Source organism: Peromyscus leucopus, chromosome 2 (genome assembly GCF_004664715.2).
Source record: "Peromyscus leucopus breed LL Stock chromosome 2, UCI_PerLeu_2.1, whole genome shotgun sequence".
Lineage (NCBI taxonomy): Eukaryota > Metazoa > Chordata > Mammalia > Rodentia > Cricetidae > Peromyscus > Peromyscus leucopus.
The window spans coordinates 120861973-120887638 of record NC_051064.1 but is presented as its reverse complement, the minus strand read 5'-3'; the positions used below and the strand labels follow the sequence as shown (position 1 = coordinate 120887638).

Below are 25666 nucleotides of genomic sequence, written 5' to 3'. Positions count from 1 at the left end.
GGTAACGAGCCAGAGCGCTGCTGACTGGCTGCTCTCTGCCAAGAGAGGATTAGTAACAATCCGGATGCTGCGTCCACAGTGTTAGTGTATGAAGTGCTGCCACACCGGGGGCTCTATCTGGGCCACGCAGCTCCCGCAGAAGGTGGGCCCGGTGACGACCAAGATGCCCCTTCTGTGGTAATAACCCAGGGTACCCGGGCTAAGCATCTGGCCTGAGGCTGCACAGGAAGTGACTGAGCTGGGTACCTGGCCAGACTTCCTGCATGGCACGGGCCACCGCACACTGCCCAGAGTCACAGCTACCCAACACGGCCTCTTGGGGAGAATGGACACATTTCCTCTCTTGGAACAAACCACTAGATGAAACAACACGAATCATTTATTCTTTGGTTGTCTATACAGACATTTAAATATCACGCTGCCGTCAGGCAGCCGCCTCTATGGGCCCCAGGGTGGTTCTGGGCCTGTGTCCTGAGCCTGGAGCCAAGCCCAGAGAAGAGTAGTGTCCTGCTTCGTCCACTCTAAGAACAGTAGCACCATGGGGAAGGCTGTGGGCAGGATCCTTTGGCTGGCTAGCGGACAAAGCACCCCTCGCTCTGCAGCCCTGCGAGGCTGGGAAGTTGAGGCGGCAGGACAGAGTCCCATGGGTCCAATGACGCCCGAGTGTGACCTGGCTGCTATCATAGCTCATCTTTGTGCTGCGACTCTCTGTCTGACGGAGACTCTTCTCCGGGTTTTGGGGAGTCCTGTTGGCCATGCAGGGGCTGCTTCTGGAGGAAGTCCACTTCTTCTGGGCTGAACAGCATCTTCACCAGGTCATCCGCCTGCACCCTGTCCTGCAACGGCAGACCGTCTCCTCAGCGACAGTTGGCGGCTAGCCCCCCACCCTCTCAGCTGTTGCTTCCAGAGAGAACAATGGCAATCCGCCACAGGGCCGCTGGGACCACCTCCTTCCCAGCAGGCCTATGTTCTGCAGCCTCACACTGGTGGCTGGGACCGGGTCCTGGGAGTGAGCAAGGACTCCACATCATGCCTACCCTGGTGTCACCCCGCCCCCTCCCCCATGTGAAAAGGGCCGGTCCAGGGAGGGTGGGGCGGATGTAAGTGCACTGGGGTGGGGAGTCCCTAGCCCAGAACTCCTCTGTGACTGGACCACTAGCGGTGGGACTCAGAGGGAGGACCCAGAGCCTCTCGGAAACAGACCAGCAGCCCTCCCAAGAGCTCTTACGCGCTCACTGTGCCGCGGATCCAGCGTGAACCACAGCGCGATGGCGCAGCGCTGCCCCCTGGTGACGGCCTTCACTCCGTGTGGGTTCTCAGTGCCGGAGGAGAAGCCCACAGCCCTTCCACACTGGGGCTGCACCTCTGCCTGCGGGAGGGAGGAGGGGAAACGGGCAGCGGTCTCAGGAGAGTGATGGGTAATTAGGACCCAGAGGACAGTCGGAGGAGAGCTGCCGGATCCCAAAGCCCCCCGCCTGGGGGCAGCGTAGGGGCTGGGGAGAAGCCCAGTGGTCATTCTGTGCACTGTCCTCTGGGGACGTCAACTCTAGAGAACAGGGTTTCATCCCCAGGAATGAGGACAGGGGAGCACTCACCGTCACAGTTTTGGCATCTAGTTCAGTGAAGTAAAAGTTTCCTCCATCGAAGTCCCCGTTGAGGTACAGGATGGCACTGGGAAGGCAGGGAATCCAGACATGGCTTATCCCCTGCTCCCTGGGACCCTCCTCTGTGTGCTTTCAACCAGCAGCTGGAGGCCAGAAGCTTTTCTGAAGCCATAAACACCTTGCAAGGTCCCCCGCCCCACCTCAGAGACTCCATCATACCCTAGCTAGTATGTCTCTGTGCCAAGCCCACGCATGCCCTCCTATTCACACCTTTCCCATGGGGTTCCCTGACTGTCTGTCTTCCTATATGGGGACTAGAGTGAGGGACTGGCCTCTACACACTTGCCTCTGCCTGGGTGTGCCCAGGCGCACCAGGGTGGAGAGGCAGAGTGCAGGACATGGGGGAACTTCCAAGGGCAAGCACAGGGCCCTGGCACCACACACACTGCATTTACCTGTAGTCCCGGAAAGTGTAGGCAGGGGGCTCCTTGATGCACACGAGGGTCTCGGCATTCAGGATGCAGTTATCCACATGGACCGGGTGGCTACTGTCCTTCCTCTCAGCCTGGGACTCTGAGGCCAAGATAATCCATGTTAAAGAAGGACATCCGGAGACCCAGTGAGAGGCTCTCTTGTTGACACACGGGGCAGGGGATAGAGAGGCGTCCCCAAATGTATGTGAGTTTGTGAAACTGTCATGTACTGGGACGTGAGGAATCTTTGGCTAAGCCGCAGCCTGGCGATCAGGACAAGTTTTTGGGGTGAACAGGGTGCAGCCCACAGACCTGTAGGGTGCCAACAAGGCAGATCCTGGGCTGAGTGCCATCACCCTGGGAGAGCTAGAGGCTTTCTGAAATAGGAAGGACCATAGCAGTAAACAGAGGAAGCTGGTGGGCACAGGGTCCACTGACGCCATCTTCCAGCCGGCCTGCAGGAGGGGTGGCGCAGATGAACAGAAGCCGCACAGTGCAGCCGGAGAGGCAGGGCCTGGGGGGTGTGGACGTATGGAAAACCACACAGGGAGAGGACACGGACAGAGGCCAGACAGGACGACTGTAAGAACCAGCGGACCGCACCTTCCTCCAGTGTAAAGCCTGGCACACGTGTGTGGGGACGGCAGATGCCGCCTCACTGGGTCCGGCCAGTCACCAGCGCCTGCCTATCTTCCTTTCCACCTCTCCTATGATATGTCTTCTCTCGGCCTCCTTGCCACTTCCACATGTCTAGCCTTCATCCTCACCCACCATGGTCATTGCCGACCAGCCTCCCCGCCTCTAGTCCGATCCACCTGCTCCCAGTCTCTCAACACACAGCAGCAAAGCTCATCCTTTAAAAATGAAGGTTCTGCCAGGCCCTTCACCGTCTGCTGTCTCCTCCCTGCCAGCAGGTCCCCACCTCGAGGCTCTGTGGCACACAGTCAAGTGCCTGACACATTCCTTTGGTGTGTGCAGATTTTCTTAGAGCTCTTAACACCCTGAGGGGGAGAGAAGCCTTCCAGCGCCTGCCGCCTTCCAGGAGGTGCCAGTGCGTCTTCTGAGTGCTACAGCAGGACAGAGCTGGCTGTGGGCCACATGTGATTCCTGCGGCCTGGCTCTGCCTCACCCCTGCTCAGGAAGGCATGGGGGATACGAGGGAGAAGGAACAAGGTCTTGCACCTCCCTGACTTCAAATGCCCTAGCTTCCACACAAGACTGGCCTATCTAACAGTTACTAAGAGGGGCCTGCAGCACAGTGTGGGACCGAGCGAAAGGAGACAACACCAACTCCAGAATGTGCTTCTCTGTGAGCTTAGAACGTGAGTTCTTAGCTCCCTGGGTGCTTCCATTCCCTCAGAGCTGGTCTCTCTGGCTTGCAGGGTCTCCTGCTTCCCTGTGAACTCCGGGGACACTGATCCTGCAAACTTCCCACCACCTTTCCTGGAAGGCTTCCTGACTCCCGGCTGGATCTTCCTCCATGTCACGTACTTGCGCAGGTTTCCTGGGCAGCATGAAGGGACCATGCCCTAGTCTTCTCCATGGCCTCAGTGTCTGGCACAGTGCCAGGGTGCAGCCCACTCCTGAGAGGCTGCGGGGTGATGAGGCCCACCTTCTATTGCAGTGCGGCACACCAGGTGGGAATAGGAGAAGTAGAGGGGTGTGTCCAGGCGGAAGTAGGACTCCATGACACGCCGAACCTTCTCTGTCACATTGTAGTACATGTGGGCACTCTGCAGAGGAACTTTCCCTTCCTGCCCAAGCTGCAAAGAACACTGGCGGTCAGCTGCCCTGACTCTACAGGCTGTCAGGACACTGAGGTACAGGGCTGCATACTGAGAGCATCTCCCGTCCCGCTGCGGAAGGAGCAATCTCTCCGTTCACTACATCCGACTGTCTCCTCTCTTTTCATATTTCACGTACCCAGTTCAGGAACACGCCCACACGTCTGGGGACCCATCCCGTCTCACTTGCCTTATTTTTACTGCGCCTCGTCCAACAGCCAAGATTCACAAGGAAACTCCTCGGCATAGCTTACCCTCGCTCCCTGGCAGCTGGAATTTCAGCAGTGAGGCATTTCTCCCTATCTATCCCCACCTCCAATTCCTCCCAGAGCTGGAGTCTCCTCCTCCTCCTTCCTGGCCAGCAGACTCCCCCTCCTCCATGCTCTAGAGAGCCAAGATGAATTTTACCTTGAGAGCTTTGAGGACAGTGACACCATAGAACTTTTCATTTGGGGTGTGTGGAGAGGTCTGACCTCGGTAGCCATCTCCTGAAGTTGCTGCTGCCTAATGGGCCCAAAAGACAAGGCAAAGTTAGTCAGGGTAGCCGAGCATCTGATGAGAGGTAACTACAGGGACCGCTGCGCCTGAGAGGGAGGCATGTGGAAGCGGGGGTCACCCCTACATTGGTCAGTCTCTGCAGCTCCTGGCACTCGTCAGCAGAGATCACACCATCCATCACCACCCGCTGGGAGCCGTTCAAGACTTTGGAGTTCATAGTCAGACTGATGCCTTCATACAGCAAGGGGCCACCTGCAAATCAAGGACAAGACTGACTAAGTTCCACAGCGGCTCTGCCCAAGGCCTGCTTGGAAAGAACAGGCCTTCCAGAGAAATCCCTATTCAGTCTCTTCCAAAGCAATGGTAGTCCAGAGGACAGAATCAGGAGGTCCAAATCCTAGGTCTCAATCTGCCTCTACCCACTGAGTAAACAGCTACATGTATTCTTTTTTTTTTTTTTGACTTTTTTTTTTTGTGATATATATTTTTTATTTTACAATACCATTCAGTTCTACATATCAGCCATGGGTTCCCCTATTCTCTCCCCTCCCACGCCCTCCCCTTACCCCCAGCCCACCCTCCATTCCCACCTCCTCCAGGACAAGTCCTCCCCCGAGGACTGTGATCATCTTGGTAGACTCAGTCCAGGCAGGTCCAGTCCCTTCCTCCAAGACTAAGCCAAGTGTCCCTGCATAAGCTCCAGGTTTCAAACAGCCAACTCATGCAATTAGCACAGGACTTGGTCCCACTGCCTAGATGCCTCCCAAACTGATCAAGCCAATCAACTGTCTCACCTATTCAGAGGGCCTGATCCAGCTGGGAGCCCCTCAGCCTTTGGTTCATAGTTCATGTGTTTCCATTCATTTGGCTATTTTTTTTTCAATAATTGAGTAAAACTGAAATTTATTATATTCCACAGTCGTCCTAGGGACCTCCATGCTATATATATATATAGCCTCCATGGTTCTATGGGTTGTGGTCTGATTGTTCATTTTATATCTAGAATCCACCAATGAGTGAGTACATACCATAACTGTCTTTCTGGGTTTGGGTTACCTCACTCAGTATGATTTTTTCTAGTTCCATCCATTTGCCTGCAAATTTCATGCTTTCATTGTTTTTCTCTGCTGAGTAGTACTCCATTGTGTATATGTACCACATTTTTTTCATCCATTCTTAAAACATGAACTCCAGAACTAAAGAACTAGGTTCGATCCCTGAATCTACCACTTACTGTGTGACCTTAACAAATTACTTAACCCCTGTGAGGTAAATTTTTTTAAAAAAATATTTTATGTGTATGGGTGTTTTGCCGGCATGTATATCTATGTACCATAGAGGGCCTGGTGCCCAAGGAATTCAGAAGAAATCAGATCCCCTGAGACTGAAGTTAGAGTTGTGAGCCACCCTGTGGGTGCTGGGAATCAAACCCGGATCCTCTGAAAGGGCAGCCACAGCTCTTACTGCTGAGCCATTTCTTCAGACCCATTTTTTTTTTTTTTCCCCAAGACAGAATCTGCTACCCTCTGCTGGGTTAAAGGCGTGAACCACCAACCCAACCTTAATTTTTAATCAATTACTCTAACAGCATCTACCTTATATTTGACAACAGATTTACGTGAACAACAAATGAGGCGAGTTCAACTCTTAGTATAGTATTTGGCTTATAGGAAATATCCAAAGATGTCGCCTATGGTACCTTCGTCATCATGTGACGTACAACAACAACCTTGCAATCTGCCTAACCTACCTCTCAGACATGATGAGAAGCAAGGAAGATGGCAAGCACCTTCTGAGAACAAAGCAGTGCTGGACAGACTTTTCACATGCTACCCCTGTTCAATTCACCCGGTCAGTGTGAGCAATGGCAAAGGCCAGTGCTTCTCCTGTGGTCGTAAGGTGTCTAACTCGGGCCACACTAGGGACCTGGCTCACCCCATCTACAAGCCGAGGCCTTGTGAATGCTGCAACAGAGAGAGCCTGATGCCTGAAGACGGTCCGTTCCCACGTCAGACACCAACCAGTGCTAGGCATACCGCTGTGCCTGTACACATTCACAGGAGGAGGTAAGGGCTCTCTGGGGCGTCTTTAAGGGCAGAGACGGTGAGAAGTGCATCAGGAGTGGGGACAAGCAAGAGCAACAACCAGAACCAGCCCAGCCCATCTGATGGAGAGGCATGGGGGATGTACAAATGGAGGAGACACACATGCACAGGATGCGGACGGAGGATGCTTGACTACTGAGCATGCACGCATGCTCCTGGTGTTTGGAAGACAGGCCTGGCATCTGTGTGTAGGAAAGAATGAGAACACACAGGAGGTGACTGAGCCTATGTGGCTGAAGGCAATGGAAAAGACACAGGGAGGAGAGCAGAGAGCAGCTATCACTGTGGGCTGGGAGCAGCAGGCAAATGGAGCAGAGACGACAGGAAGGTTTTGGCTTTTGGTAACGTGAGTGGTCAGAAGAGAGTCTGGAGAGGGAGGCAGGATGGTTTATGCCACCCATGCTTACTGTGACTACGCTGGTCTAACTGTGGCATAGGAATCTTACTTCTTAGCCACAGGCCCCTTCTCAGGGCTGTCTGGATGGCAGTTCCTGGAGTGTTGGATGTGGAGGGAGACCTAGCAGAAGCTGGTATGTGATGGGCTGAGCAAAGCGCTGGTGGGTGCTGCCGCCTGGTGAATGTGAGGCCTGCCTGGCTGCCCGCACGGCAGGCATGCCACCCTCCGCTGGCTCACCTTCCCGCGTCAGTCTGCTCACGTCCAACGACTCCTTGGTCTTCTCCTCCACGAGGGTCTCGATCTCCTTCATAAGGTTGCCGATCTCCTGGGAGATGCGGACCGCAGTTTCACGTTCTGACCTGTGGGCGTGGCAGTGCTGAAGGTCGCTGGGACCGGCCCCGGTTCCCACTGCAACTTCCCAGACTGGACCTGCCCACCCCTGGCCAGGAGGAGTTCCCATCTGCCTGGGCACAGGAAGCCTCAAGCGCTTCGTCAGACCACCGATCCAACCACGGCATTTCTACAAGGCCCTCACTTCTGTTTCTCTTGCAGTCTCTTGGGAATCACCTCTTCCGGGGTCCATGAGTCCTGAGGTGGGTCAGAACAACAAGTAGGGTGACTTAATCTCCCAGGTCCCAGTGTGACATGGGGCTCCCAGGAGTCCACTGCCTTCCCGCCTGTGATGACGTGGGCTCTTGCATCTTCTACTTGGTCTCCCATCCTCAGGGTTCACACATCCCATACTTGGCTCAGAGTTGTGCAGTGTGGACCCCCTCACCTCCCAGTGCCTCCCTCTTCCTCATCCTTCTAGCTCTTGTTTTGGCTCACCGGATCCACAAAGGGAATTCCGAAAATGTCGTAAGCGAAGAAAAGCAGTTCTTTCTCCAGCAGGCTTCGCTGTCGGTAATCCTGGGCATTCTGAGGAAACAAGGACTCGCCTAGATCCTGGCCCTAGCCTTTAGCCTTAGGGTGGCCTTCCCTGGCATTTTACATTTCCCTACACGACTGAGGTATTTTCTCCCCATCACAGGTTATGATCCTCAGAAGGGACACATGCTTCACAACACCAAGAGTCCATTTTGGCTTTTGCAATTCTGGGGATTGAACCCAGGGTTTCAAGCATGCTAGCAGGCCTCTACCAACTGAGCTGTACCTGCAGCCCTTTTTACTTTTCTTGTTATATTTTATTTATTTATGTTGTGTGTCTAGAGTGTATGACTTCTGCTGTGCATGTGTGGCGGTCAGAGGGCAACTCTGTGGAGTCTGTTGTCTTCATCCACCTCTGTGTGGGTTCTGCAGACTGAATTCAGGTCACAAGCTTGTGGGGCAAACATCTTTGTATTAGAACTTTTTATTCTATTTATTTATTTATTGTATGTGTATACACACGTGTGGGCACGTGTCTGTGTATGTGCATGCGTGTGTGTGTGTGTGTGTGTGTGTGTGTGTGTGTACATACGTGTGCTGCATAGGTGTGGAGGTCAGAGATCAACTTGACAGTTTCCTCCTTGCACCATGTGGGTCCAGAGATCAAGCTCAGGTCACAAGGCTCAGCAGCAAGTGCCTCTACCCACCGAGACATCTTGCCTGCCATTTTCGTTTTGAGACCAGGTCTCACTATGTAGCCCAGGCTAGCCTTGAGCTTGTGATCCTGCTGTCCTTGCTTCCTGAGTGGCAGCTCATGGGGTAAGACTGTCATCATCATCTTAGAGATGAAGGAGCAGCAGGACTGGAAGGGATGCTACATTCAAACGCAGGGTTCTGGGTCCTCAGGCCCATGGACTACTACCTGGCCACCTGCCACCCCTCAGAAGGACCAGACCCTGGCCCTCCCTGAAGATGGGCAGTGGCAGAATAGCTCAGCTTGGCGCTCTGACATCCCATGTGTGCTCTGGGGGAGGGCTTACCCAGGGCAGGGAAACTGAGTCCCTTCTGGGGTCACGTCTTTCCCCAGGTCCCCTGCTAGGATCCAAGCAGCAGAAGGAAGAGAAAAAGACGGTAGTAAAGGCGAGGCAGTTCAAGGGGGAACATGTTAAAGGAGTCTGCCCCATCAGCTACCAGAATCACCCAAGAGGAAGAGGAAATTTAAGGAGTTTAAATTACTGGCTTCCTCTTCCAAATGCCAGACCCAAGCCACGTATGCTATCTCATTTAGCTTCCACCAACAATTCAACGAGGATGCAGGAAGAGGACCCCGCTGCTGCTACCTGTTTGCCTGCAGTGACTTACTGAGTGTCAGCCATGTGTGAGGGTCCATGTCAGTACAGGACGATGACAGAGTGTCAGCCATGTGTGAGAGTCCATGTCAGTACAGGACAATGACAGAGTGTCAGCCATGTGTGAGGGTCCATGTCAGTACAGGACAATGACTGTCAGCCATGTGTGAGGGTCCATGACAGTACAGGACAATGACAGAGTGTCAGCCATGTGTGAGGGTCCATGTCAGTACAGGACAATGACTGTCAGCCATGTGTGAGGGTCCATGTCAGTACAGGACAATGACAGAGTGTCAGCCATGTGTGAGGGTCCATGTCAGTACAGGACAATGACTGAGTGTCAGCCATGTGTGAGGGTCCATGTCAGTACAGGACAATGACTGTCAGCCATGTGTGAGGGTCCATGTCAGTACAGGACAATGACTGAGTGTCAGCCATGTGTGAGGGTCCATGTCAGCACAGGACGATGACAGAGTGTCAGCCATGTGTGAGGGTCCATGTCAGTACAGGACAATGACAGAGTGTCAGCCATGTGTGAGAGTCCATGTCAGTACAGGACAATGACTGAGTGTCAGCCATGTGTGAGGGTCCATGTCAGTACAGGACGATGACAGAGTGTCAGCCATGTGTGAGGGTCCATGTCAGTACAGGACGATGACAGAGTGTCAGCCATGTGTGAGAGTCCATGTCAGTACAGGACGATGACTGAGTGTCAGCCATGTGTGAGGGTCCATGTCAGTACAGGACAATGACCGAGTGTCAGCCATGTGTGAGGGTCCATGTCAGTACAGGACGATGACAGAGTGTCAGCCATGTGTGAGGGTCCATGTCAGTACAGGACAATGACTGTCAGCCATGTGTGAGGGTCCATGTCAGTACAGGACAATGACTGTCAGCCATGTGTGAGGGTCCATGTCAGTACAGGACAATGACTGTCAGCCATGTGTGAGGGTCCATGTCAGTACAGGACAATGACTGAGTGTCAGCCATGTGTGAGGGTCCATGTCAGTACAGGACAATGACTGTCAGCCATGTGTGAGGGTCCATGACAGCACAGGACAAAGCAGACAGCAGGTTCCATTCTCCACTAACCAGTACCGTCCACAGCACAGGTTATTTCACCTGCATGTTCTTATCTCTACATCGGGCAGAATGCCTACTCAAGGATAGCCATGCTGATTACAAAAGAGGAGGCCTGGGCTGGGGCTCAAACCAGTGCTAGCTCCTCCCTTCTCAAGAGGAGAGTTCTAGGTAAACGTTCCCAGGTGGAGTGTTTTCCTTCCCCTTCCCAGGCTCCCTAAGAGGATCACAAGGAGGGAAAAAAGTATTAACCAAGCAAGACAAAGACTGGGAGGGCCTTCTTAAAGCTAGATGGGCACCACCTAGTGGCCAAGAAGGACAACTACAAGAAGGCAAGTGTCACCTGGGAGGGGCTGACAACAAATTTTCTCTTCAGACTCAATTCCAGACTATGTGGGAGGGACCGTGGCTTCCCCCTCAGATCGGTGCTACCTAGGCTATCTTCTCATTTTAGAGATGTGAAAAATGCTGACTGATAGGAGAGAACGGACCATGACAGGGAGAAATACCCTCGGAGGGAAGCAGAACCAGAAACCCATTATGAAGGAAACAGCACTGACTTTGGGCAAATGGCATCCAGCATCTGGGCTGGGTGTCAAGTGGGGCAGAGAATCTCTGTGTGCCAATGTGAAGGATGCACATCCAAACCCAGAGGATGCTGTGAGGCTCTGGCATGTCTGCAAACTCCTGGTCCTCCTCCCCACCCTGAGTGACAAGCCCGGTCCAGAACCTGCCCCACCCGACACCAACAGCGCTCTTCGGCCTTCTGACTGGGTTCAGCCAGAGGCTGCTCTCTCTGAAGCAAGCCTCTCACCTGCCGGGGGCTGATGGAGCTGGCTTCTTCTTCTCCAAGCATGGCTGTATAGTAGGCCAGATTCTGGCTCATCACCTCATCACTGGGGAAGAAGAGGAGGTAGGTCTTGGCGCATTCAATAGCCTGTGTATAGTTCCCAACTGTACAGGAGGAAAAGAAGATGTCTTTGAGGAAAGGGTAATCATGGGTACCAACATCCACTTAGCATCTGGTGGCAGGGAAGCCTTGAGGCCATGACAGCAGCAGAAAGTAATGCTTGCCACACAGCGTGACTTTTTAGAAGAGGAAGATTATCATAGGTTACAAACAGATCTCCTCAACTCAACTGTGCAAGTACACACATCATGTACTCACGGATATGCCATAATAGTTAGTGCCCAGTAGGTACCCAGTAAACAACTGCTGATTTGCTAGTTTTTTGTTTGTTTTTTTTCTGGATATTTTAGTCCCTTTACCCTGAGAGGAGGGCTGGGCATGTCCTGTGAGTTCGTTTCAACGGCAGTACATCTTTACTGTTGCTATTCATTTTAATTCAAACACAAAATCCGATCACAAATGTACGAAGAGGTACAAAAGAAAGAGGCCCTGGAGCCCTCTGTTCTTAGCCTGCCAAAGACAAAGAAGCCAGACGCGGTGAAGGAGAAGGTTGCGAACGCTGGCTGTCTGGCTAACCGTCTTAGCTGAGGCCTCAGAGAGGAGAAAGAAAGCAGGCCTTACTGTTATAGTAGGCAAACTGTAGATAATTATAGTGTGAAGGGAGGAAGTCCTCAAAAGGCTTTTCTCGACTTGGGTGGGAAGCCAGCTCTGTGACGCAGCTCTGCTTACAGCTGAGGACCTGGACGTAATGATCTGAAAGGAATCAGAGAGGAGGGATAATGAAGTCATGGTTTAGGATTTAAATTCTGGCTAAGCTGGATAAATCGAAGGAGAAAGCAATCTCTATGTGGCGCATATGTGCACGTCTTTGTGCGCATGTGTGTGCAGGTATACAGTATGTGTGAATGCACACCTGCAGAGGCCAGAGGTGACGCCAGGTGTCTTCCTTCATCATTCCTCACTTTATTATCGTTGTTATTATTATTATTATTTGAGACAGGATCTCTCACCCTGAAGCTCATCCATATGATGAGACTGTCTGACCACCAAGCTCCAGCACAGGGCTACATGTGTGGGCTTTATGTGGGTGCTTAGGGATCTGAACTCGGGTCCTTCTGCTTGTGCATCAAGCACCTAACCCACTGAGCCATCTCTCCAGCCCCTGAAAAGCAATTTTTTAGTCAGAGTTCCAGACTTAAGAAATTGAGGATAGGGCCAGGTGGTGGTGGCACATGCCTTTAATCTCAGCACTTGGGAGGCAGAGGCAGGAGGATATCTGTGAGTTCAAAGCCAGCCTAGTCTACAGAGTGAGTTCCTGGACAGGCAGGGCTGTTACACAGAGAAACCCTGTCTCAAAACACTAAAAAAAAAAAAAAAAAAAAAAAAAAAAAAAAAAAAAAAAAAAAAAAAAAAAAAAAAAAAAAAAAGAAAAGAAAAAGAAAGAACTGAGGATGAGGTTGTAGACAGTGTGTGTGTGTATCAGTTTGGCCTTACAGCCTTGGGGGGCTTGATCAAGCCAAGCTCCGAATGGACGCACCTGTGATGGCCTGGAAGAGGTCAGCACTGTAGTCTAGGTAGTTGTAGCCATCGTAGTCATAGGGCCCCTCGCAGAGGGCACGGCACTCCTCATCAGCCACAAAGTACTCTCGCAACGCCGCCTCGAGGTGGGGCACAGCTTCCTGCGGGTTCTCCTCCGAGTAGAGTCGCACTCCTAGCCGAAACTCGTGCTACTGGAGAGAAGGTGTACTCAACGCAGGCTCCAGAGGGACCCCTCAACCTTGTCCTTGTCCCTACTTCTAAACTATGGTGGAGGGGGGAAACCTGGGTGCTGCTACATAGTGAAGGCTGTTAGTAAACGGCCTTCCCGGGACCCTTGGAATTTACACACGTAACTCTTCATGCAGGGGGAAGGCAGAGTTTGCGCTAATTCTTATACAGTTCTGTAGGGCTTCCGGTTTTCAGATAACAGGCTAGAGAAAGATGGCTCAGTGATTAAGAACATGTACTTCCAGAGGCCCTGAGTTCAGTTCTCAGCATCCACATAAGGTGGCTCACAACTGCCTATGACTCCAGCTCCAGGGGATATGATGTCCTCTTCTGGCCTCCTCAGGCACCCATATAAATTCTCTCTCTCTCACACACACACACATACAAATTAAAAATAAATCACAACCGACCCCTAACCCCCTTGAAGCAACGTCTCACACAGCTCAAGCAGGCATCAAACTCACCAAATATCTGAGGCTAACCTTGAAATCCTGATTTGATTTCCTCTATCTCCCTAGTACTAGGATGACAGGTGCATGCCATCATGTCCGGCAAACACAAGTTTCCTTTTAAAAGTCATTCTGGGACTAGGGAGTGATAGAGTGCTTAGCATGTGTACTGTGTATGTAGGATGTCATTCTGGCATTCTGGCAGTATTTCTTATATTTGTATGTAGATACAAATAATGTATATATAAAAGTAATTTTTTTGTTGTTGCGAAATACAAACCTAGAACCTTGTGTATGCTAAACACATGTTCTATCAGTGAGTATATCCCTAGGGTCTCTAACGTTCTGATTTATAAACTATTAATATGATAGAGATCATAAGTTCTTTATGAAAATGCTATTCAAATGTTAGGTCAAAAGGTGCTGAAAACACACAAAATACAATACTAAATTAAATAATTAATTATGGGAGACTTAGGGCCAACTTGGACTACATAGTACCAGGACTGCACAGCAGCTCTCACACACCATACACACACACACACACACACACACACACACACACACACACACACGGTGGTGGGGGGTGTCTTTTCACCATATGGGGCTTGGCCTCGAGATCCTTGAAGTCTGCTTCCTTTACCCCAGACATGGTTTGGTAATAGTCGAGGTTCTGCCGCATCTCCATGTGTTCAGGATTGCCCACAAAGAAGGTGTGGGCAGCCGCCACAGCTTTCTCTAGCTTGTTTATCTGCGGATGAAGCAAAAGAATGAGTTCCCATCCAGACTTTGTGGGGTTTGATCATCTGCTTGGTTGGTTTCTGTGTGTGTGTGTGTGTGTGTGTGTGTGTGTGTGTGTGTGTGTACTGACACGGGGTGTCACTGTCACTATGTAGGTCAATCTCGCCCTCAATCCTCCTGACTCAGATCCCAAGTGCTGGGATGATAGGTGAAACTCTGTTTACAAACAAATGAAATGTAATGACTGAAGGTCTAAAGCTGCAATGGTTTTGGACTAGGGCAGAAAGAGCAGTTAACAATTACACTGTGGTCAGAATCCAAGGGCTGGGCTCAGAGGACTGCGCCCCATGCCCAGCTTACTCTCCTGCTTTTCAGACTGCTCCTGCCTTCCTCTGTTATCCACCCCACCTAAGAGCCTTTTTACCTCTAGGCACGGGCACCTGGTTTCCTCAGGGGGACTGTTTTCACCGCTACCACTTTCTCCTTCTGCCTATTTTATCCATCTGGCTTCCAGAACTAGCCTTCTGAAAGCTAAGTCTGATGATGGTTGCCTGAAGTCTGCAGAAGTTTCTTCTGAATCCAGCCTCCCTAAACTTTGCAGTCACTTGCTGTTCTCTGCATACATGCCCACACAGGAGTCCCTGCAATGAACGACCCGTGGCTCCAAATACATTATACTCTAGCTCTGCTTTCCTTTCGCTGGGGAAAAACCATTCTTCAATGTCACCTCTTCTCTCAGGCCTGATTTAACTGAAGCAAAGCTAGAGTGCTTAGTGCTCCCACAACCCTAACTATCTACATAACCATTTCAGTTAGCCCTTAGTCCAGTGACTCCTAGCAGTAACAAAAGGTAAAACAAAGAGTCAATCAATCATCCTCATCACCTGTCCAAGAGCTGGAATGTAGTAGGTGTTCAATAATTGTCAATGTCAATGAATTTTAAGTAGTGTTGTTAAGTGACATGACCTAAGTCAGAACCCAATCATTTGGGGCTTGTAAGTCCAGCTCTCATCCCAATAACCAGAAGGAATGGAGGGAATAAGCAGAAATCTGAGGTCCTCAAGAGCCTCTAAGTCTCTTTAGGGTAGCATTGAAGGTCTGTTAAACTGTTATCACTATGTAATCTGTGTGTAGCCCCTCCCCCTGCCCAAAATGGGACTAATAACATTATTCAAAGGATACTGTTTCAGGGCAAATCAGTTAATAAATGCAAAGTGCTTTGAATCCTGGAAATACACGCTGCCAGTCACCTGGTGCTCCAAGCCCGTTTGTTGACTTGGCCTTAAAGCGTTGTGGCATCCCTAAAGACGGTCATTTTTTAAAAAAAACAAAAACAAAACAAACCCAAACAACAACAGAACCAAAAACTGGCATACTAGTCAGAGGGTCCTCCACAGGGAGGAGCCAGGCAGCCCCTGCTGGCGACGTGGCAATCCCACGTCCTGAAAGCGCTGCTCTTGGATTCGGGAGCAGGAAAAGCATGATTGGAGAACGAACCGGAAGGAAGATGCTGCAGAAGCGCCTAGCTTCTCACTTGGATACTTGCAATGAAGGAGGGCTGGGAGGCCCAAGCGGTCGCCTCGGTTCCCTCTAGGAGGCCTTTCCAGAAGGAAAGGTCAGGTTCTTCTTGGCTTGGGCTGTCACTACTGGCTGGACCTTTAGGGTTAGCATCTGCCCATAAGAACCAGATGAAGAGCCCTGAGTCCCCCCAGAGCTCCCTAGGCAAGAGGCCCCTTTCCTCCCTGCGGACTCGACCCTGCTCTGCTCCCTGAGTTCCCCCAGGTCTCCCCAGGCCGCCGGGCTCCGGGCTAGTCGCACCTTGAAGTAGGCGACTTGCAGGTAGTTGTAGGGACTCCTCTTGTTGAACTCCAGGTCCAGCTCCTCGCTCAACAAGTGGGCAGCGGGCGGCCCGAGGCAGCGGCGCAGGCAGGCGGCACGGCGCAGCAGGGCCCCGAAGAAGCGCAGATCGTGCAGGGCGGCGGCGCCTAGGTCCTGGCTCAGGCTAGGCGCCGGACCGAGATCGAGGTCAGGCGCCCACGGCAGCTCGGCCGCGCAGCGGGTGCGGCAGCGCAGGCGGAGGGCACGCAAGGCGGCCCGCGAGCGCAGCGCCCGCTCCATGCTCAGGACCACCCCGGGCCAGTCCCCGCGCGCGTAGGCGGCGGTCCCCTCTGCGTAAAGCAGGTCAGGGGCTGCCACGTCCCATCCCGGCTCAGACTCCTCTGTGGCCCGCGAGGCGGCTGCTGCGGCGACGGCTAGCAGCGCGGCCAGCAGCCTCCTTGCGGTCACCGCCATAGCCTTGCTCCTTCACTTAACGGGACAGATCGCCTCGGGCACAAGCCAGCATCCCGCCCCGCAGAAGCCACGCCCTAAAAACGAGCCACGCCTCAAGTCCAGGAGCCCGTGGCCAGGCAGCTTGCACCGCCCCTTGCTTTCAACCAATCCGAACACCCGCTCTTCGCGGGACTCCGCCTCCAAGCTCAGGCACGCCGTTCAATGGTCGGCGAAAGAGAAAGCCCCGCCCACAAGCTGTTGTGCGCCTGCGCTCCGTTCCCCCTCCCTCCCCCCCCCACCGCAGGCGGTGGGGTTGAGGTGCTGTCATGGCGGACCCGGCGGCTCCCGGCCGGTTGGAAAGAGACACTGGAAATCTAGGGGTCCAGGAGGCGGCGGGTCCTGGAGGTAGGTGGGACTGAGTTGGCCGGGGGAAGAGGTCGCAGCCGGGTGGCTCGTCTCTGCTGCCTCGCGGGAGGCTGAGGGCTACAACTTACGCCCGTGTTCCCGGGTGTGTGTCGCAGGAGCCCTGGTGGAGCTCACCCCGACCCCAGGCGGCCTGGCTCTTGTGAGCCCCTACCACACCAACAGGGTCGGGGACCCTTTAGACCTCGTGGCGCTCGCCGAGCAGGTACAAAAGGTGAGGAATAGCCATCTCTGTACTTTAAACCCTGCGTCTTTGGGCTCTGACCTCAAATTTCATCTGCACCCTAGGACAGCCTGTGAGCTCAGCAGTATGGGGTACTATTCCATTTCACTTTATCCCCAGTTCTTTGTTGTTGTTTGTTTTTGATACAGGGTTATCAAGAAACTATTAGACTAGTCTGGTCTTCAACTCATTTCCACCTGTCTCTTCCTTCCTGGGATTAAGGACATGCGCCACCAAGCTCGGCTTCTATCCTAAATTCTTCAATAGTCAATTGTTTTATGCTGCTTCCCGTAAAGACTTTATCTGTTACCTAAGAGCTTGTGGAACTTAAATATGTGCTATTTCCTTTCTTTAAAAAAAAAATGGTGCTGGGGGTGTAGTTTAATGTAGTTTACACCACTTGCCTAGGCTGAATTTGATCCTCAGCACCACCAAAAACAACATGCAAAAAGGCACAAAGTGAAATACCCATTTTAGATTAAAACAACAACAGAAACTGGAGACAGTTTCATCTTGCTGGATAGCGAGGCTGGCTTCCTAGTCATCCTCTCAAAGGCTGGGTATTAACAGGGGTGGCTGCCACACCTGGTGAATTTCAATGGCTATGGCATTCCTATGTAGAGAGCTTAGACATTGGTTACCATAACCGGTAGAATAAAGAACATATGCAAGATAATGGAAAAGGTAATAGAAGTTTGGACACATCAGCTTTGGACGGATTGCTTCTCTTGGAGCTCAGGCTCTGTAGATGAGAGGTTGGAGGTGGGAGAACGCCGGGGTCTAAGTGAACCCCTAGGTTCCATCTCATCCCTTAGCAAGACTTCCAGCCGTGGAATCCTTTTCAGTACCAGAACCTGGCCACTTTAAAAGCTTCTAGTGTCCCCTCCCTCTTGTATAAACTAGTTTATTTGGCAATCATCATGTTCAAAAGATTGTTTTAATCAAGAAAATTCATGATAATGTGCCCAAATCCCTACATAAAAAACCATGTCTGCTGTTTTAGTTAAGAAAAATTCAAATGTTTGGGAAAGCCCTTTAATTAAAACCTTACATTTTTATTTTTATTTTTACTTTTTAAAATAGAGATGGGAACTCTGTGGATTAGAAGAATATTGTGTGTCTGTTTAGTCAGATCACCATTGAGAGGGAGGTAGCCAGGGACAAAATCTTGGGCAAACAACACTTTGAATTTCTCTGAGTGACTATCGTGGACTCAGCCAAAGAAAGAAGGAGCACAGTTTTTGTCTTTTATACTATAATCTAGTGAAATATAAAGGATATATTATTCTGTTGCCTCCAATTCTCCAGTATAGTCAGTCCACCTTTGAGAAGCTGAATTAAAAAACACTTTAAAAACAAATTGAGAGCTGGAAAGATGGCTCAGTGGTTAAGAGCACCGATTGCTCTTTGAGAAAACCCGGGTTCAATTACCAGCACTCACATTACAACTCACAACCATTTGTAACTCTAGCCCCGGGGGATCAAATGTCCACTTCCGGATACTGTGGGCACTACTTGAACATGATGCACATACACACATAGAGGCAAACACCTATACCCATACAATAAAAAAATTAAAAACTAAGTGAATCAACATATTCACTGTCAACATACTGAAATACACTTGCTAAGAGGAGTGACTCTTGGCTCCCTTAATGTGTGTTCAGAAAGCTTTGGGAGATTTGGTATTGAGGATTGGTTTTTGGCATTAGGCTCATCTGTGTTCAGATCCTTCAACTGCCGTTTATTAATTGTAAAACCTTAGTTGCTCCACTTGTCTGAGTCTTAATGCCTAAGTAAAGTTATTGTGTCTGGAGAGTTAGATGTCATTAACACAGAGGTTCTTGGAGTGGTTAGGTCCAGGATCAGTGCTTAGTAATCATAAATACCCTTTTGGCTCAGGGGTTAAGAGTACTTGCTCTTGCAGAGGACACAGATGTGGTTTCTAGAACCTACCTGGTGGCTCCCAGCCATTCATTACTCCAGTTCCAGGGGACTGACTGCCCTCTTCTGAACTCTTCAGATGCCAGGCACATTGGTGCACATACATACAGGCAAGACACTCATACACATGCTGTCTTAGTCGGGGTTCAACTGCTGTGAAGAGACACCATTACCATAGCAACTTTTATAAAGGAAAACATTTAATGGGGAGCTTACAGTTTCAGAGGTTCAGTCCATTATCATTATGGTGGGGCTTGGCAGCATGCAGGCTGGAGCTGAGAGTCCTACATCTTGATATGCTGGTAACAGGAAGTGAACTGAGACAATGGATGGAATCTTGAGCATATGAGACCTCAGATCCAGCCTCCACAGTGACACACTTCTTCCAACAAGGCCATACCTACTTCAACAAAGCCATATCTCCTAATAGTGCTACTTCCTTTGGGGGGCCATTTTCTTTCAAACTACCACATTCCACTCCCTGACTCCCAAAGGCTTGTATTAGAATGCAAAAATCAGTCCAACTTCAAAAGTCTCCATAGTCTATAGCAGTCTCAAACTTACTTAAAAGTTGAAAGTTCAAAGTCTCTGAGATTCATGCAATCTCTTAACTGTAATCCCCTGTAAAATCAAAATAAAAAAGCAGATCACATTCTTCCAACATATAGTGGCACAGGATATACATTATCATTCCAAAACATAGGGAAGGGAGCGTAGTGAGGAAATACAGGATCAAAGCAAGACTGAAAACCAGCTGGGCAAACTCCAAACTCTGCATCTCTGTGTATGATGAGTACATGGAGTGTAGGATGAATGTTTTTTTGGTCCCACCAAGCCCCTGCAGGCCAGTGGCCCATTTATAGAATAATCTCTCAGAAGCTAATATTAATTATAACTTCTTGGCCATTAGCTCAGGCTTATTGCTGACTAGCTCTTATACTTAAATTAACCCATAATTCTTCCCTATGTTTAGCCATGTGGCTTGGTACCTTTTCTCAGTTCTGCCTTGTCGTCTTGCTTTCTTTTTTTTTTCTTTTTTTTTTTTTTTGGACTTGCAATTGGTTTTTTTTTTTTTTTTTTTAAATTTTAAATGTCGAATGTCATTTCTTGAAGGGGGTAGGAGGTTAAATACAGGCTTACAGCACAATGGGAGGACCCCAGAAGGCAGAAGTTCGCTACTGATGTTTTACAATCTTACATCCTTTTTTTTTTTTCTTCTTAAAGATTTATTTATTTTGTATACAGCATGTATGACTACAGGTCAGAAGAGGACACCAGATCTCACTACAGATGGTTGTGAGCCACCATGTGGTTGCTGGGAATTCAACTCAGGACTTCTGGAAGGACAGCCAGTGCTCCTAACCTCTGAGCCATCTCTCCAGCCCTCATCTTGCTTTCTTTATGTCTGGCTATTGACTCCTGACTCAGCATTTCCTCTTCCCAGAATTCTCATCTGCTTGCTCCACCTATACTTCCTGCCTGGCTACTGGCCAGTCAGCGTTTTGTTAAACCAGTGTACAAGGGCATTATCCCACAGTAATGGAGGGCATGCTCATGTTTGTGGCAGATAAGGGTGTGGAAGCACCAAAGACCAGTGTGATTAGAGTTCAGAGTGGATGGCGATGGAGATCAGTGGAGCGTTACATTCTGGGTGTGGGGTCATTCCAGTGTGGGCTTCTGAGTTGGGCCGTAGGGTGGGTAGAGATTTACATGGCAGTGGAGCAGAAAGGTAGACGCAGAGCTGTTGGCATAACTCCTTGAATTGCATCTCGATGAACCCCAGGTGCCACTTGCGTTTTCACCCTACAGTTTGCTTTTCTGTCCTCTGTAGGCCGATGAATTCATCCGAGCAAATGCTACGAACAAGCTGACAGTCATTGCTGAGCAAATCCAGCATTTGCAAGAACAAGCTAGGAAGGTAAGAGAGATGCATGTCCAAGGCCAGTGCAGGTTGGGCAGGCTTTCCTTTTCCTTTCCTGGGAGGATTGGCTGAACTTAGAATCATATTGTCTTTTTTGTTTTTAAATGCAAGAACTATGCCCAAGAGCTTTCGTTAGTTTATTTTGTGTTACTATGATGAAATACCTGAGGCAGGTTAACCCTAGAGTGATGTTTATTTTGTGCACAGGTTTAGAGGGTCAAGGGCATTGCTGGTGCAGCTCAGCTCTGGGGAGAACTGTCTGGTCACATCTAGTCATAGCAGGGCCTGTGTGGGAGAACAGAGGGCTGGAGATTCAGGTGTCAGGCCCAGGCCTCTACAACATCGAATCCTGTCTCAGTCTTCACGTCGCTCCCCCCAGAACTCCCTCCTGAGGGCAGTGCCTAGGAGACTCAGGACCTCCTACTAGGCCCTCCCTCTTAACATCACTTCACTGGGGGCCCACTCCCAGAATCCTTTAGGAGACAAATGACATCTGAACCATAACAGAAGTCAAGCAGAAGTGGGATTTGTTTCTTAGCCAGGAGAAAAGTGATTAAGATAAAGTTTTTTAAGGGAGAAAGAATTTCTTTTATAAAAGAAAATGTACTGACCCAGGAAAAGAGGGACTTAAGTATCCCGAAGCCAGCTGCACTCAGCATGTAAAAATCTTATCCCTCTAACAGTTTTTCCCAGCAGAGCAGCTTGTGTCATTTCCACATCTTCCCACTGTTTGGGCCCCAGTCGTGAGTCCTTGCTGCCGGGGAACCAGACTGAAAGCTTTGGCTGGGGGTGTGGGTGAGGTGTGGTCCCGCCCACTCAGTACTTGCCTTACCTGTGTGTCTGGCAGGTACTGGAAGATGCTCGCAGAGATGCTGACTTGCACCACGTGGCCTGCAATATGGTGAAAAAACCTGGCAACATTTACTATCTGTACCAGCGGGAAAGTGGCCAACAGTACTTTTCCATCATTTCTCCAGAGGTAAGAACATTCATTCTCAACTCGAAACCAGCTCCAGCCTTTGAGAAACTCTGGGCATGTTTGTATGAAAATGTAAGCCTGTAGTTTGGTCAGTGGTGTCCTAGAAAATGAGGTGATGTGAGCCCAGGTATGATGAAAAGTTGTGAGTGCTTGAATGATAGTCTTTCCGTTTTTTTTTTTTTTTTTTGGGGGGGGGGGTTTCAAGACAGGGTTTCTCTGTGTAACAGTCCTGACTGTCCTGGAACTCCCTCTGTAGACCAGGCTGGCCTCGAACTCACAGAGATCTACCTGCCTCTGCCTCCCAAGTGCTGGGATTAAAGGCGTGTGTCACCACCGCCTGGTGATATTCCTTATTTCTAATGTGTAATGTAACTTCCAATGATGGTTTAAATAGTCTGAGGTGAAAAGCACAAAAAGAAGTCTATGCCCTGAGTAGAAAAGGAACCCTGTTCACTTCTCATCCTGATGAGGACTTGCTCCTTTGCCCTCTAGGAATGGGGAGCAGGCTGTCCCCATGACTTCCTTGGTGCCTACAAGCTGCAACATGACTTGTCATGGACTCCATATGAAGACATTGAGAAGCAAGATGCTAAAATTGGCATGATGGACAAGCTGCTGAACCAGCCCATGGCCTTGCCCCCATGCACTGAACCCACCTTCCAGGGACTGACTCACTGAGTATGGCTCAGACTAGCAGCCCTTGTGACAAAGGCTTGACCACTACCACCTCCTTGTCCACATTCTCTTCCATGGTGTGGGGGGTGGAGGTGGGGTGGGGCTCATGAGGACTGTGGGTTTTTGGGTGAATCATGAACTTCCTAGGAGGAGACCGTGGTGAATGTAGATGCTGTGTCTGCTGTCATTTGGGATGGTAAGGAATCGCAGAACTCCTGTGGGATCTTCGTGGGTTCACTGATGCCCAGTTACTCTGTTTCAAAGGATTGGCTAGTGCTTTTCTTCTTCACCTCCAGCTCTTCCTCCCTTAAGTCAAAACACTGGAGAAGGAAGAGCCTTCTGCCCACAGCAAGTTGATGGGTCATTTTCCAAGAGGAACCGTTTTCCTCTCTCGTGTCAGGTTGGTGTTGAAGCGGTCTTCATAGGTCCCGTGCCAATTTGAGGTTGATTCAGGAATTCCAGTGTTGCCTACAGAGGATTAAAAGAAACAACAGACAAAAGCTTGGCATGGCTGGGTGAGAGTGTTGATTGTAGAGTTTTGCTCCTGAGAGTGTCCCTCTGGTTTGCCCTTCTGCCCTTCCTTCCTAGTAAGAGTGACTGGAGACTGAGGCAGCAGCCAAAGCCGGGCGTGTTTGGGCAGCCCTCCTAACCCTGCAGAAGTTGAGAACTGGAAGAGGTACAGAAGGCTGCTGCCAATGTGTGAGTCCACTCTGAAGCCCCCTTAGGACAGCCTGAGCTCAGCACCACACACAGCAGGACAGACCAAAGCATGGCATTCTAAAGACACAGCCGGGAAGGGCTGGGGAGAGGGTCAGCAGTTGAGGGCGCTGCTCTGCCAGGGGGCCTGAGCTCCAGTCCTAGACCCATTTCAGGCAGCTCACACCCGCCTGTGACGCCAGCTCCAGGAGACCTCACACACTTCTGGTTTCCATGAGCCACGCACACCTAGATATACACATACATACACTTCAAAGTCAAGAAGAGTCAGTGCGGAAGAGAGCAGAGCAGTGCGGATGCAAACCAAGGAAATGACCGGCCTGTCCACAGGCTGTGAGTTGACTGGGATTGTTTATTTATAGGATCTCTGTAGCTCAGGTTAGCTTGCAACTGACTAGCACAGGCTGGCCTTAGTCAATGTGATAATCCTGCCTCAGGATCCCTAGTGAGCTGAGCTGTCACACATAACACATTAGCTCTGATTGAAACTCATCTTTATTGCTTACTGAATAAGTCATGAACTGAAGAGAGACCAGGGATGTAGCTCAGTGTTAGCGTGTTTACATGGCATGCATGGCCGTATTTACAGAACATACGTGAGGCTCTGGTTCCATCTCCACTACTGCAGACAAAGCAGTACTGAACAGGGCCTTTTGTGGCCAAAACTCTCATGACTTTGAGTGAGCATTTTTGGACTCTACTGCATTTCTTATTTGTTTAGCTGAGTTAGTTAAATTTATAGCATATTCAGAGTGACTGCTTTGTTGCCGTGTAGATATTGTAATATGTGCTAAAGAACATAAGGAATATGTATTTAAGACCACCAACCCAACTTTGAGTATGCACAGTGTCCTGGTGTTCATGGCCTCCCTTATGAACAGTGTACTTTATACCTAGAAACGGTCCATGCACAAGAAGAAACTGAGATCTGACAAGGAACATGGCCAATACTTGGTCATTCAGTTCAAACAGAAATGTCTTGTGTGAGCTGCAGAAAGCCTCTCGATAGGAAGCTGCAGAGCTGGAAGGCAGACGTTACTGGGGTATTAGTTGATCCTGACTCCAGAACATTGCCCAGATCGTCAAGAGGTTCTGACCTGTGTGGTAGTGGGGGGTTTTGAGTAGTACATAGTTAGTAAGGAGGGTAACAAGTTGCCACAGGGTTAGTGGTTTAAAGGGACACTCATCTGTTCATGGTCTCACTGGGTCTTCAGCCTCAGGATTTCTTTGGTACTGCAAGGCTGCAGTCAGGGTTTTGGCTAGGCCTGGGTTCTTGGGGGCCTTCCTATCTGCTTCCAAGCTCACTTGATTTTGGCAGAATTTTGGTTCCTTGGAGATTGCCAGACCACCTGCTGATGATTAGGTAGAGGTCACCCTCAGCTTCTTACCCAGGAGTCCCTGCAAATGCAGGAATGCTCTGCATCAGAGAGAAAGGATGGGAGCTCATGAGCACAATGCAAGTTCCAACCTGTGTAGCCCCACCACAGAATGACGTCATCTTGCTGTACTTTCTTTAATTTAAGGGAAAACTTTATACAAGAGCGTAAAGATCAGTGTTGAGACAGAAAATGTAACCAATTTTGGGTAAAAGGCAAAAGGTGATTGTGATTAGATGGTGTTGATACCACAGATCTGGACTTGACATTCACCATTGGCAAAATAACTTCTGGCTACATCCCAGTTCCTTCTGTCCTTCTCAGTCTCTTTGGCATGCAGTTATCACTCTGAGCTACTGAAAATGTAGATTTTTCTCACTTTTGACATTTCCAATGGTGAGCTGTGCCTGGAGAGCAATGGTTTCCAAAGAGGAACTTCCTGTTCAAAAGATGTACTTCCAGCTCTGGCCACCAGGTAGTGCCAGTGCTCTTTCCTGGGTAATCTGCCTGGCTAAGGGATGGCTCTTAATAATGAGTGCCTGCCTGGTGCTTCTGGATACACAACTCAGAATGGGGGGTTAGGACCCAGTGAGTATATGTAGCAACTGCAGTTCGTCAGCACTCATCCCTCTGTCCTGGCAATTTCCTAAGCAATAAGTGCCTTCTCATTTCCAGGTCTAGAGGATGATCTCAAGACAGGGCCCTGTTTCAAAGAGACACGCAGTCTGCTAGGGGAACAAGGAGGTTAACAGTCAAGCGTGGTAGAAGGACTTAGTGGAGGTGTGCGAAGGACACTGTCGAATACGGAAAGACTTTGAAGGGAAGACTTCCTGTGTATAGGAGGCTTGTCTTTCGGGGCTTAGGGAGAGCTCTTTTTAGGTGGAATTTATTGGATATGCTCTTAACCTCATCAACCAAAGTAACCCTGGTCTTTACAAGAAGTGTGGTAAGACTGTTCTGGTAGAAAATTCTAAACTAAAGAGGTCAGTGAAAGAGGAAGAGAAATGCAAGTGACGAAAATAACATGAGGGTGTTGATAGCAACCTGACCCCGTGTGAGAACAGCTGAAGTGAGCGCTGGCTGGGGCCATGGGAGAGGGACTCAGGTCTGCAC

General features: G+C 50.1%; 2 protein-coding genes across 3 annotated transcripts; one reads left to right on the top strand and one right to left on the bottom strand.

Annotated features, from left to right (window-relative positions):
- Nucleotides 1-357: 357 nt before the first annotated feature.
- P3h1 (prolyl 3-hydroxylase 1) lies at nucleotides 358-16390 on the bottom strand. The gene is made up of 15 exons (XM_028886490.2): nucleotides 15843-16390; nucleotides 13882-14034; nucleotides 12605-12794; nucleotides 11689-11820; nucleotides 10972-11111; nucleotides 7690-7779; nucleotides 7397-7449; nucleotides 7099-7220; nucleotides 4484-4611; nucleotides 4270-4365; nucleotides 3690-3840; nucleotides 2060-2177; nucleotides 1596-1671; nucleotides 1229-1369; nucleotides 358-836 (listed from the first exon to the last, which is right to left on the bottom strand). The coding sequence occupies exons 1-15, from the start codon at nucleotides 16314-16316 to the stop codon at nucleotides 681-683; spliced, it is 2220 nt and encodes a 739-aa protein (XP_028742323.1). The 5' UTR covers nucleotides 16317-16390; the 3' UTR covers nucleotides 358-680.
- A 200-nt stretch (nucleotides 16391-16590) lies between these two features.
- C2H1orf50 (chromosome 2 C1orf50 homolog) lies at nucleotides 16591-24857 on the top strand. 2 transcript variants are annotated; one of them, XM_028886492.2, is made up of 5 exons: nucleotides 16591-16700; nucleotides 16817-16932; nucleotides 20717-20803; nucleotides 21654-21785; nucleotides 22278-24857. In XM_028886492.2, exons 1-5 carry the CDS (start codon nucleotides 16622-16624, stop codon nucleotides 22461-22463), a joined length of 600 nt encoding a protein of 199 aa, XP_028742325.1. In that variant the 5' UTR covers nucleotides 16591-16621; the 3' UTR covers nucleotides 22464-24857. The 2 variants fall into 2 exon arrangements, 1 of the variants encoding a protein (XP_028742325.1); XR_003736333.1 differs by lacking the exon at nucleotides 16817-16932 and having other exon boundaries at nucleotides 16595-16700; nucleotides 22278-22464.
- The last annotated feature ends 809 nt before the right edge of the window (nucleotides 24858-25666 follow it).

Excerpts from the sequence above, each read along its gene's own strand:
- C2H1orf50 (XM_028886492.2), top strand. The coding sequence starts at position 16,622 with ATGGCGGACCCGGCGGCTCCCGGCCGGTTGGAAAGAGACACTGGAAAT. Across the intron at positions 16,701-16,816 it reads GGAGGCGGCGGGTCCTGGAG|GAGCCCTGGTGGAGCTCACC; the intron begins GTAGGTGGGACT and ends TGTGTGTCGCAG. Across the intron at positions 20,804-21,653 it reads TGCAAGAACAAGCTAGGAAG|GTACTGGAAGATGCTCGCAG; the intron begins GTAAGAGAGATG and ends TGTGTCTGGCAG.
- P3h1 (XM_028886490.2), bottom strand. The coding sequence starts at position 16,316 with ATGGCGGTGACCGCAAGGAGGCTGCTGGCCGCGCTGCTAGCCGTCGCC. Across the intron at positions 12,795-13,881 it reads TCGAGGCCAAGCCCCATATG|CACGAGTTTCGGCTAGGAGT; the intron begins GTGAAAAGACAC and ends TCTCTCCAGTAG. Across the intron at positions 2,178-3,689 it reads GTGCCGCACTGCAATAGAAG|AGTCCCAGGCTGAGAGGAAG; the intron begins GTGGGCCTCATC and ends TCTTGGCCTCAG.